Genomic DNA, 12806 nt, shown 5'->3' with positions numbered 1-12806 from the left:
TTTTTCTTTTCAGTGATGAAAGTAATCATTGAGAGAAACATATCCGATGCCATCTCTAAGACACAATCAACAGTACAGAAATACATTATCTAAACAAATGATTAAAGATCTGCACATAGACATCCTCCACAGTTTAGGTACCAGCTGCTGTATTATTTCATCTCTGATTGTTGTTGCTAATGGATTCCGTTCCAGCTAATTAATATTTGCCTGACTGCAATTAATGCTTTACTTTGCACATGTCTGTGAAACAAAACTATTCATTTTCAATATTGAGAAATTGTTTAACCCACTTTGTGTCTCCTCCAGGGTCCTGCAGGAGTACCAGGACTTCCTGGTGTGACGGGTCGAACAGGGGCCCTGGTAAGAAGCCTGTCCTTTTTATGTGGAGTGATATCATATCCTTTCTTTCATTACTTCATAACGTGAAGAGTACCTTTTTGTGATTACAGGTCTTTATTTTGTGTGTGATGCATAAAACAGATTCCATTGTAAAGATGCTGTTCTGTTTGCAGGGGATTATGGGTAGACCTGGGCCGATGGGCGCTATGGGGTCAAAAGGAGAAAAAGTAAGTCGACCACTTAACCAATTTTCTATATAATGATCGAGATGTGCCTTCCTCTGCTTCATGCACAGTGTGCAGTGGATGGATGCATTATACATTGTACATTATATGACTTATTTAAAGATCTCAGTTTGCTGCTTTGCATGCAGACTGTATGCAGATATGTTTAGTTGAACACTGAGGCTGAAAATAAATGGTTTTGACAATAACTTCTGCAGGCTTTTTCTCCACAAAATGTGGTTTTATTATGAATTTTGAAGGCAGGTGTGTTTGATAAGCGTTTTCATTTTCACAGCCATGTTTAGGAATTCCTCTGCTTTGTGTTTGGCAGGGAAATGAAGGGCCACCGGGCACACCAGGGCTGCCAGGGCCTCCAGTAAGTTCCTCCCACCTCAACAAGAACCAGATGGTGATAACAAATGTCATAACCTCAGATGAAGTCACAGCTTCATATCTACACTTAGATGCATTTTATTGCCATTTTATTTCCTTCTTTCTTCATTCTGCTGAAAAAAAAAGCATGTTGCAGACGTCTATTCAACTCACTCAGTGCATTGAAATGCATTTAAACATGTTTCATTGTGCTGTTATCGGCAGTGAGATGTTCTTTTTCCTGTGATTTAGCAAAGGTTAGAGCTGAAACCTTGTCTCGGCACCTTTTCCTACAGAAGTGATCATTTCTGTACTTGTATTTTGCTCAGTCTAACAGTATTTAGTGTAACAACCAAAACACAACTGACAAACTAGTACGAATGTGATGAAATTGCGGCGACCTGCTCGCTGGCATTGAATCATGTTCCCTCCCTTTTAAAAGGCCAGTGAGTAAGCACTTCCAAAGGCAAATCTATAATTCATCAGCCGTCCCCTTGAACCTGCCGTGCCCCCCCACACCCTGGTCTCATAAACTGCAGTCTGGGAGGACAGGGGATGGCTCAGTGGCCTGAAAAGGGCACAGGCATCCGCTTGCTTCTAAATGAGAACCTTGACTCCTTCTACATTTACAATAGCTGCCCTATACCAATCTATCATGGGAAAAACATTCTATTATGTTCTAATACAACCCAAGAAGTCTAGATTACCTAGTTCTCATACCCAAATCTCTTTTAATCAGTGAGCTCTTTTGTGTTTCTGAGATACTCTTATTTTTTGAATTACCGCTGGCTCAAGGATTATTAAGTCCACTGTGCTCTGTTTTTCCTGTTCCCTCTTTTCACTTCTCACTCTCCGGCACTCTCTTTCCCTCTTTGTGTAATCACCAAATGAGCTATTGATCTCTCTCATGTAGCTTTTAAGGGCTTAACAGTATATAACTGCTCCAGACCTACTGTACAGTTTGCAGTAAAGACTCCTGGTGCCTAAAACTCAGAGGACAGCGAGGAGTCAGTGAGAGGGTATGTCTGATTTACTGTTGATTGTGTTTTAGGGTGTACCCCATGTGGAGGGCAATGGGATGAGAAGTCTGTACAAGCTGCAGGTAAAGACTTCTCAGATGGCTTTAACTCAGTGATAACGTCATTGTGATCCATTTAATGCATAGTGCAGTGCCTTCAATCATATTGGAAGGAAGGAATCTGTGCTGGTGTTTAAAATGTGCTTGACCCATATTGTAAAATACATACTGTAGTCATAACATTAAAAAAAATGTCTTTTCAGAGTGGTGGAGCTATTTTAGGACCCCCTGGAGCTCCTGGTGCTCCGGTAAGCATAATCATTGTTACGCCTGAAGCAAATCCTTTACAGTGTGCTGTGGAGAAACAGTAGCACACAGACATGTTGATACTGTATGAGCCGCAGAACCTGGGAGAGCTGAATAACAAACAGTCCTCCAGTGTTATCTCGGCTTCTGGGGCCCTATCACAGTCAATCATGTTCACTGAGAGATGGTGGTTAGTGAAGGCCAAGAGACTTCCTGACTCTCAAACAGGTGTCTCTGACCCACCCTAGGACACACAACATCATTGATATGCAAAATGGGCTTAGAAGTTCAGTTGCTCCGCTCAGTGCCGAGCCAAAGTCACCCGATATGCTTATCAGCTCTCCCCCGCTCCTCCTTATCAGACAGTTTGTAATCTGGTCCGGTCCTGGGAGACGTTCACTCACAGGGATCCTTCCACCACAATGAACGCTAACAGTGGCGACATAAAATAGACACTCCAATATCCCCAGCGCACAATGCACATGAACCGCTGCTAAATCACCTCCCAACAGCTCCCCTGGAAGAGTCTATCAGAGAGCATCCTCATCAGTGTTCAGAGGTACAAGGAGCCCAATTTATCAATTATTCCTTGATTGGTTTTTGTTTTTTTTTAGTGTGGAAAAATGCTTAAGTGAAGTTAAACATGCAAAGGCAGTGCATTAACCAGACAAGATTATATGATCCTGATCTTGTGTGAGAAAGCCTACATACATACATGTGAGCATGATTTACAGGTAGAAATTGGGATAAAAGAGGAGCAATAACAAACTCATTTTTCATGACAACAACATGCTGCAGCCACATGTCATTTCTGGCTGCATTCATGATTTATAGAGTAGTGATTATTGCATTCATGGGAATAATCCGTCCTTGTTTTCCTCTCTTTTAAGGGTCTCAAAGGAGATAAAGGACCTTCAGTAAGTTGAAGCTTTTCACTCTGAAATATGTTTTAATGAAATATTGCTCTACTTTTTCAGCTGCCTGAAAAAATAGAGAAGTCAGAGTTGCCAGTTTCCTTCTATCATTGGCTCTGTGGTTCTCCACGACATAAGTCAACACGCCCTGAAGCCTGAGCACTTAACCACTCTCAGTGGCACTCCGACATACAGCGAAAAAATGATCAAGTGTCCTACAGATGTCTTACTGTTGTACCATATTGTCTTGCCAGTGGGAACCTATGAACTCTCTCTGCACTTCAAATGCCCTCCCCTGCATACTGACGCCTGAAAACAATCCACATAGACATGGAAACAATTCAGCGCTTCTGCCATCAACTTGAATTCTTTATTCTCACGGGGCCAATTGCTTTTTTTATTGTTTTGTTGCACAGTGATTTTTCACCAGGATGCTAATTTGACATTTTAATAAATTGTGTGAGCGGCACCATTGCTGTGGTGGAATTGCCCCAATCCGTCTCACAGCTGATCCTCTGGCTGGCCCACTCTCCCCTTAGCCGCACTCGCTTATTCATGACAATCTACATGTGTGACAATTACCTGCGCAATCCGTCTATGTCAGCACCGGTTGCCCCCATATTCTGTGTAATGGCATTTCTCCATGGCAGCCTGAGCAAGATGAGGTAGATAGAGGCCATCACTTGCTGGAGCGCTGGGAATGGGTCTCTATTTTTAGTGCTGAAAGCAAGTCTGATTGTGATTGTCAAATGGGGCTCTTTTTCTATCCCATCTATAGCCTACAAGGTGTGACAGCGTGTGTCATAGATCATATAACATAATACACTCAGGCTGAAGTATCATCTCCACATTGACACATGAACAGTTGTATTAATGCCTGACTGAGAATATCAAGAGGAGAAATTTACATGTGTGAAATCTTGGCCCTCATGTAGCGTCGATCTATATTTGCTTGTTTGTTGGTAATGTTCACTGACAGCCTTATAATGATGCCTTTTACTTGCCCTCCTATTGAGGGACAAAAATAGCATCGGAGCAAACTAACAACCCTTGGTCTTTATCAGCGGTGACTTTCATGTCTTGACACAGCAAGTGGTGTTTTTTTTGTCTCCTAGGGGGAAGCTGGGGCCATGGGATTACCTGGACTTGAAGGGCTACCTGGTGCGAAGGTAAGCAACAGTGTTGTGTCTCACCTGCCTTGACCTAACTAACCTGATTACAAAGTGGTTCTCTGTACTTTATTCTCACTACAGAACATTTACATTTACAGTTCATGTCTGAGATTAGATAACCAGCACAAAAACTATTTTTAAAAAACGCTTCCCTGCATGAAACTGAAACAGGAGTTATGAGTCGACTTAATGAAAAATAATTATGTTCAACAGCTTGTTTTTTTTGAAATATTGACTGAATTTCAAGATTGAAATCTCTAAACTGTGGATATACAAGTTAACCATCTGCACAATAAACTGTTACTATTGCACATATTTTCCTTAATGGAACAAAACAAGCCCTGCATGCAACTCTTCTCATCGTCCTGCGTCTAAATGTGTATGGAAAAGTTGCCACTGATTGACAGCGTGTGACTGTGTGTGAGTGTGTGTGTGTGTGTGTTCAGGGGTGGAACATTTCAGTTTCTGTGACATCCAGAGTAATTTATCCTTTAGGGGAATACTGTCAAAGGTGTGACATATGCAAAGTGTTTGCTGTTGAAATATGACGACGACGACTCAAGATCATAAGGAGGTTGTTTATCATAACTCTGTAGTTATGATTTTTCTGAGTAGAAATGGGTTTTTAAGAGTTTCTTGCATTGAATTTGTCCAAACCGAGAGGAGCGTTCATTATACCCAGGTGTAGGCAGGCTCTGATATCAGCATCTATGTGTCTGCTTGACATGACAGTGATTTATGTGTATTCTTTATGGAAGGCAAGGCAAGCTTATTTGTGTAGCAAGTTTTAACAACAAGGCAATAAAGTGCTTAACATAAACCATCATTGTGACAAAGTGCAAAATTTAAATACGATGAAGTAAAAAGGGGCAATTAGGATTTGAAACATGTCTGAATGTGTTAAAAGTTGATGTCTGTGCCATCTGTCTGACATTTCTGCTACGCTTCCTTCAGGGTGATATTGGTTTGGCTGGTCCACCTGGGATATCAGGTCCTACAGTGAGTGAGATCTCTTTTCTTTATTATTAATTTACACAGACTCATACTCCTTCTTGATCGATCATGTGTATTGTTTAGGTCTGCTGCAGGCAACAAGTCGATGGTGTTTCATAAAGTAAACAGAACACATAACAAAGGTCCCATAACACAACAGTATTTCATTTGGTTATGAGCTTGGAAGCTGGTTGGTATATTTTAAATGGGAGGCTACAGAGGCTGCAGATATGACACCATTGAGGACCTGTCAAACATGGTCTGTTCTCCTCCTATGCTTGTGATTGACAGGGGAAGCCCGGCACTCGTGGAGAGCCAGGCATCCCAGGAGAGTCGGTGAGTCACAGCGTCTAACTCTCTTTGAGCTGTCAATCCACGTGTCATTCCTTTGTCGCAGCCGACTGACAGATCGGCTGTCTCTGTTCTCTGTTAGGGTGAGAGGGGGCCGATCGGAGAGACAGGATTCCCAGGGCCTGAGGGACCCCAAGGTGTTCCTGTAAGGATGCTGCGTGAATATCTTGCTCTTCCCTAATAATCACTACTACATGATGCCAAAGCACCTTCCAGTATCACCCAGGCTGGAAACACTGTAGGGCTGAATAACACATCTCAGCATCAGCAGCTTTATCTATGGTTGTCTTCCAGTTATATGGGAAAAAAGAACATGACTCAAGGACAATATGGGCAAAATATGTATGTTAGCGATTGCTTGTCCTGTAGATGATTACATTCCTCTATGCAATTACCATCAGAAATAGTTTCTGTAATTTTCCCTGTAAGCGCACAATGGAACAGTGTTCGCACTGCAATCAGGATCATTATCCCTCGGTTGAGATATCTCATTAACTGCGGAGATTACTAGGAGTGCAACAGTGCTGATCCAATCGAAGGTGGGAGCTGATACGAAAATGTCTTTGTTTGTGTTGCACTCCTTGAGCAGGGGAAACCTGGAAAAGATGGAACTCCTGGAATCAAGGTGAGTTGTGCGAACACACTGCAAATCCCCTTATACAAAGTGCTTTACATCAGCTGAGGTACAGAACGATTGCACAGCAGATTTTTATCCCCCCCTCCAAGCTACAGCATCCTGAGTGCATTAAACCTATTTGCATATTTGAGATTTTAATGATAAAAACTAAATGAAATCCTGCAGATTTAAGGCTTTGTTGACTTTTAGTCTTTTTTATCCTAATTATACAGTTAATGCTTTCAGGCAATAATAAAATGTTTGTAATAGAGGGCAGTAGACATTCAGATTAAATGTGCATTTTCCTGCATGATCAACCTGGCTAAAATTTAAATAAATACTGCAGCAAAATCTGCTTTTAGGCGACTGATCAAATATGTCTTACACTGTTTACAACATAATCTTACAGAATGGGCTCACAGCATGCAGAACAAAGCTGCTATGAATAGCCAATCCCAAGGCAATATACAGCCGAAAACCCACACTGGTTTGGCTATAATTGTTACGGTTTGGGCTCCTGATTTGAATGATTTTCACCTAACAGTTTAATGGCAGCGCTAACAGTTTATTGTTTTCCTCTTATTATTAGTTAATGTCCTTCCATCAAAATATCACCATTCCACAGAGCCCTTCTCCAGTTTCATCCTCGTGTCTTTGTGCCACGGTGCCGGGCTTTTTGGTGGGGCAACAGTGCCATCTAGCAGGTGGCTTTGCTCCTCCACTCAGACTCCTCGCACACTGCTTTGAGGTTTAATGTAATGCTCAGAGAAGCACATTTCAGTGGGCAAGATGATAGATTTAAGCCTCCCATCAGGCATTGGGGAATACAGAGTACTGCAGATTAAAGCAGGCAGGGGAGAACAGCATCACAAAGAGATGCCCGTTTTAAAACCACATCATGCCAGATTGTCTTTTGCATAGCTCCTGTAATCCAGCAGGAAATTGATACAAAGATGCTCCCAGAGGTATTGCTGTGAGCACAGCAGAGGGGAGCGATGAGGAGTGACAGGGAGAGATTTGAAGACACAAGATGTTGTGACATGAAGCCAGAGACCTCCATACAGTACAGACAGCTGATTGGGTAGCAGGCATTTCTCAAACGAAACAAGAAGTGATGCAGAGAAGCCATGACATTGCAGAAGGTGAAACGCTATACAGGGACATATTATACAAGCAATACACCTGAGCTGAGTAAGAAGCAATCAATGCACCGTCATCTGAAAAGTGTACATTTCTCAAAGTCAAGGAATTCACGGGAAGCTTGGTCGATGTTTTTTCTTTTTCTCTTAAGGCAACAGAAACTTTTGTAAATACAGTAAATATCACCATATGTCAAATGTTGGGTTTCTCAGCTTCATATCTACAATATTACAATATTGGAATATTTTTGGTGTAGTGGCTGAAAAGCTTAATTTCTTCCATGACAACAAAGCCATAAAATATATTTCTCTTCTTTTTTTTTTTTTTCTAAGGGAGCTACAGGTACATCAGGGGACAGAGGAGCCAAAGGAGAACGTGTAAGTAGCGCCGTTCCTGTTTTCCTAAAAAGAAGCAGTTTTATAACTCAGACTATAATGCACAAAAAGGTTTTGATGAATAGTAATGAAAGTCTTCACGTCAGCACAAATATGACTAATCCCCACAAGCACATAAGCACTAGATAAAGGCATTCAGTGCTCAGTGCGGTGTCCTATTGTATCTGCAGAGCAAAAAATAAAGAGCTCTGTCACACTTCTGCCGTAATCTATTGCAAATAGAGGATGCAAAACAAGGCTTTTAGCTGTATAGTTGCAAACAGAACCCCAGGTGACTGACTAGACACGTTAGGAGGAGGAGGTCAGTGTGGTGAGCATGTTTGTGATACAGTTGCATATTAGTCAGTGAAAACAGTGACAGCTTCTGCCAGCCAGGAAATGTGGCTTTGGTTGTTATGCTGTAGAAACTGGAGCAGATCTAAACTACACTGCGTCACATACACCTGAGACATGTCTGGGATTCTTTACTGCAGGGTGATCCAGGGATTCCCGGAGTGAGGGGTGTTCAAGGCGAGAGGGGTCGCGCAGGAGATCCTGGCCCTATTGGACAAAGCGGACCAACGGGCCAAAAAGGCGATCCTGGCCCCCCAGGACATTTAGCGAGCACGAGCCTCCTGGTAGGTTTTACATTTGCAGATACCTCTGAGCAAACAGATCCCGCCACATGATTAAAGCTTTAATCAGCCTGCTACGTTCCCGGGCTTGTGTAACTCCTTCAGTTCTCGTTCCCTGTATGGAAAAAATGGTGCGGCTACAGATCTCTGCATGAAACATCAAACAAGGCTTTGCTAGGGAGGTTGCTGTTCTCTTTCTGCTCAACGCTTCCCACTCCTCATCCAGGCGCAACAGAAGGTCAGAGAGGGAGAGAGATGGAGACAGAGAGAAAGACAGATATGTGGGCGTGCCTGGAGCGCTGCAGAGCAGTGAAAACACCTCCGTGTGTCACAGACATTTTACACATACTGTGCACAGTCACAGCAGTTATATAACATTCACAACACGGATGAAAAACCATTTTGAATGCAAAGATCCAAGGTGCAAGTCTCTCCTTGTTTGAGCCCTGGAAAGCTATAACAATGTTTGTGAGGAAAGTTAGCATGAGGGACATAAAGCAGCGGCAGAGCAGGCATTTTTATATATCTGCCTTGATAACACATACATTTAGAGGCATACAGAGTTGGTGCAACAAGACATGCTATCCCCCTTAAGCACAGGATGCTTTACTACAGAAGTGGACATAAAATAAGACTTTATAAAGTTAGAATATGGAATTTAACAATCAGACCCATTGTATTTCCAGCTGGGTTTAATGTCAGAAAAGTCAGAAGAGAGCTGATCTATCCTCCCTGCCTTCTTTTCTGTACAGATGGTTTGGAAATGCATGTCAGGCATCCATTGGATTTTCATGTCGTGATAACTGCTGAATCTCCTCTGCTGTCAGCGCACTATGAATGAAAGATCACTCACGGTTGTCTCTTAATTGTATTTTGTTGTTGTTGTTGTTAGAATCTGTTCCTCTCCACCACACACAGGGTGATACCAGCTTCATGGAGGAACTCAAAATGTTTATCAGAGGTGAAGTTTTGAGGGTCTTCGAAGGTACAAGTTGTTCCAAATTTATTTATTTGCACATTTCTTCCCATCTTTATTCTCTGTGCTGTTGTATTCTGAGTGTGAGCTACCTTGCTTTGTAGAGAGACTATCGGGCACCGTCATGCCACAGAAGACACATGCAGGCATTTTAGCTTCACAAATCCAAGGGCCTCCGGGACCTCCCGGCAAGGACGGACTACCAGGACCACCAGGAGAGCCTGGACCTCCCGGTCCTCAAGGTAAGAGCTCAGGCTGCCACACTGTGACTGGCTGGATGTTAACACCACCTCAGAAAAATAACCACTTTTGTTAAGATAGGAATTAGAAATAACACTCTTTGACCTGTGATTGCTCAGAAATGTGAAACTTAATTAACCCTCATTGGCATTTTTAAACCAAGTGGTCAAACTAGCATATGCTGCAGCACCCATGTATCTCTGAAGGAGACATCTTTTACTGCTACTCAAAAGCTGCAGGGTGACATGACCCACGCCGAGTGAACAGCCTTCAGTTAAAGTTCTTATTCTGTTTGTAAAGAGTTGGGATGACACACTGGAGACTGATTGGGGTGGGGGCACTAATGTAGGCTGGCACGTGTATTTTGTAGGGATTCATGGGTATTTTTCTCTTGCTTAGACCCATATATCAATGCAGACTGAGGGGCGGGAAGCAGAGGAAAGGCCAGGAGTGTGGTGCACAGCAGCTCTCTGGGAAATATGAAGACAAACGAAGAATTGGCTGTGAATAAGAGAAAGTATTATCAATGTGGACAAGCAAGAGCCCCAGTATTGATACCTCACTCCAGGAAAGAAAGCTTCTAAAGCGCAAAAGGAGCATAGTCAGGACAGAGAGTGGACGATCTTTATCAGAGTGTTCCCACTTTCTGACTGCTCATACACTAATGGTTTGCTGGTCAGGCTTTACCTCAACTTTGGTTAGATTTGTGTTGCGTCCACAGCAGAACTATAACATCTTAACTTTTGAAGAGGAGGAGTGTGTTACGTGTTGGTGCCAATCAAAGCGCTACAACACTGCGTTGGCCTTCCTCTTCAAGCTTTGTATCTACCTCACATTATTCAAGACCATTTACAGTTTACCCACTGCTATGATATGAAATGCTGCTTTTATTCACCAATGATGGAGTTAATTAGGCAACAAACCGCCTGTGAATATTTGTGCCGTGTTAATGCCACCGGCGTTACACATGTCTTGGATTTTGTTTAGCTAGTTTTATTTTTTTATGCTTGAAAAGAGTGTTTTATAGGTGATTCTTAACGCAGCTTTGCAATAAATATTTATTGAAAATAAAGAAGAAAGTTATTTCCCATGATAAATCAAAAATTCAACAACTTCTTAATTTTTTTCTTTGTTGACTTGTGCCTCCACTCAGCTGGGGAGAGAGTTCGGGGTAATATTTCCTCATTATTTCTCGTCATCCTCTGCTGGAGACTGTGCTCCTCTGGAATATCCAATTTGACTTCTTCTCCAATATGCCAAAATGAATTGTTTATGGAGAAAAATAACCCTCTGTTGAATTCACAGTCTTCTTTTCCTCATGGTTTGATTTCACTTGGGTGAAAGTCTCAAGCTGTTAGAGAATACCCATAAGGACGCACGCTGAAGAGCATCATTTCCTCTTCCTCCTCTTCTTCTTCTTTTTTTTTTTTTGTTTTCCCCCTCCTTTGTTGTAATTGAGAGCTCATTCATCTTCCTATTCATCTTTTACTTTTGAGTTCGTAATGAAAATACTCACTGCTGTAAGTCATTATGTTAAAGTGCATATTTCATGAATTCTGCATTTTGTTGTTTGAACATTTATTTTTAATTTTGTATTTCAGTGCGTTCTGTGTGTTCATTAATACTGACTGAATCAAAGTGTCTCAGATTATATCAGGCTGTAAACTGTGTGGTTCAGAGCTGCTCTCCTTTGTGCTGTATGATATGGAAATATCGGTAAATATCTCACAGTAATTGGTCTAATGATGGAGCAGCTGCCCATAGAAAGTTTCTTTTGTAAAGCATAGCATGAATAAATAGATGCTCATACTGTTTACAACAGTGTACAACAGGTGCAGGGATCCTATCAATCAAGCATGAAAAACTGGTCTGTGGCGATGTTATTCTTTATTAACGCATTGTGTCCATTAGTGCCCCTCCAAACAATTTGTTTTCAACCAAGTACGGACACAGAATGGCATTTTTGATTTATCAGAGTGCTCCACTCCGGCGTGTCACCCAAGCTTATTGCCCTTTGTGCTGTTCAGTATTTTTTTGCTTAAGGTACAGTGCTCTTTTCTCCATGGAACGCCTCCTCCCTGAATGAATGCCCCAGGCTCTGTGAGTGTTGAAAGAAGTCTCATTATTGCGGCAATGTGTGGATAGCCCCTCTCTCTTTGAGACTCAGTTTTGGAGCATTCATAAGCCTTTTTTTTCTGAGATTTTCTCTGACATGTAAGCGTTGAAGCGTTTCCCCTTTGGGCCAGGCGGTGCAATGCTTGATACTCCTGTCAATGTTTCTGATGCACTCCATGCAACCGCTGGTCCTGAGACTCCATTACTTCAAGTGCCTCATGGGGAAATATTTTCTCAGTGCCTCAGATTCTTTCTTGGTATGCTGCTGTTACCCGCTTTGCATGGAGTGAGAAAGCTTTTGTATAAAATCTGTGTGTGCATATTGTTAGACGCAACGCAAGTGCTGCCCTGTCGTGTCCAAACGCTTTGATTTTGTTCTACTCACCAGCCTTTTTTTTCAAAAGGCGAAGCATGTTCTTGTACCGCTGTTTAGTTTGTCATCGTAGGGGTAGTAATAATGCAGCCACCAATTATCATCACAGGAAATGATTAACACAAATAGGGACAATGTCGTTGTGTTCTGTTGCCAAACAGAAAAAAGGTTTTATATGCTAACCTCTATTCTATCTTTTGGGTGTGCTTATGTTCTCCCAGAGAATTACATCTCTGAGTCTGGTTGTCATGAATAGACATGATTGTTTTCTGCATCTGTTGCATCTGTTTGTTTTCTGTTGAATGAGTCCACCTTTGATAAGACCTGTCTTTTCACTCTCTGAATGCCTTTAGTGACCCACATATCTGACCTCCGAATGAAAAAAGCCTCTTTGCTCTGTTCTGAAATCTTCAAAGACGTGTGCTTGTGGCCCGATTGCTGGCAGAAAGCTGTACAAGCCCACAACGCCTCCTTCTTCGAAAACAAACGCACAGATGGCTTGTTTGATGATTTCTATTTTGACAGGATGTCAGTATGCACGTTTATTATTAAAAGGTTTGGGATTGAAACTGGGAATCCAGAGTAGCCTGTTTCTACACCAACAACCAACGCTGCCTTTCTCAAAAGAAGTGCAGACTTGACGCC

General features: G+C 42.1%; 1 protein-coding gene across 1 annotated transcript in view; it reads left to right on the top strand.

The window, feature by feature from the left end:
- Window positions 1-12806, top strand: part of LOC139211001 (collagen type XIX alpha 1 chain) — a 92630-nt gene that overhangs the window by 72575 nt on the left and 7249 nt on the right. The window contains exons 35-49 of the mRNA XM_070841238.1: window positions 310-363; window positions 516-569; window positions 898-942; window positions 1990-2040; window positions 2220-2264; window positions 3153-3179; window positions 4292-4345; window positions 5303-5347; window positions 5633-5677; window positions 5775-5837; window positions 6282-6317; window positions 7781-7825; window positions 8317-8460; window positions 9376-9442; window positions 9538-9675. Coding sequence (XP_070697339.1) covers window positions 310-363; window positions 516-569; window positions 898-942; window positions 1990-2040; window positions 2220-2264; window positions 3153-3179; window positions 4292-4345; window positions 5303-5347; window positions 5633-5677; window positions 5775-5837; window positions 6282-6317; window positions 7781-7825; window positions 8317-8460; window positions 9376-9442; window positions 9538-9675 — 913 coding nt within the window. The remainder of the gene's footprint in view (window positions 1-309; window positions 364-515; window positions 570-897; window positions 943-1989; window positions 2041-2219; window positions 2265-3152; window positions 3180-4291; window positions 4346-5302; window positions 5348-5632; window positions 5678-5774; window positions 5838-6281; window positions 6318-7780; window positions 7826-8316; window positions 8461-9375; window positions 9443-9537; window positions 9676-12806) is intronic.

The sequence above is a fragment of the Pempheris klunzingeri genome, chromosome 12 (assembly GCF_042242105.1).
Source record: "Pempheris klunzingeri isolate RE-2024b chromosome 12, fPemKlu1.hap1, whole genome shotgun sequence".
NCBI lineage: Eukaryota > Metazoa > Chordata > Actinopteri > Acropomatiformes > Pempheridae > Pempheris > Pempheris klunzingeri.
This window is presented reverse-complemented; position numbering and strand designations above follow the sequence as displayed.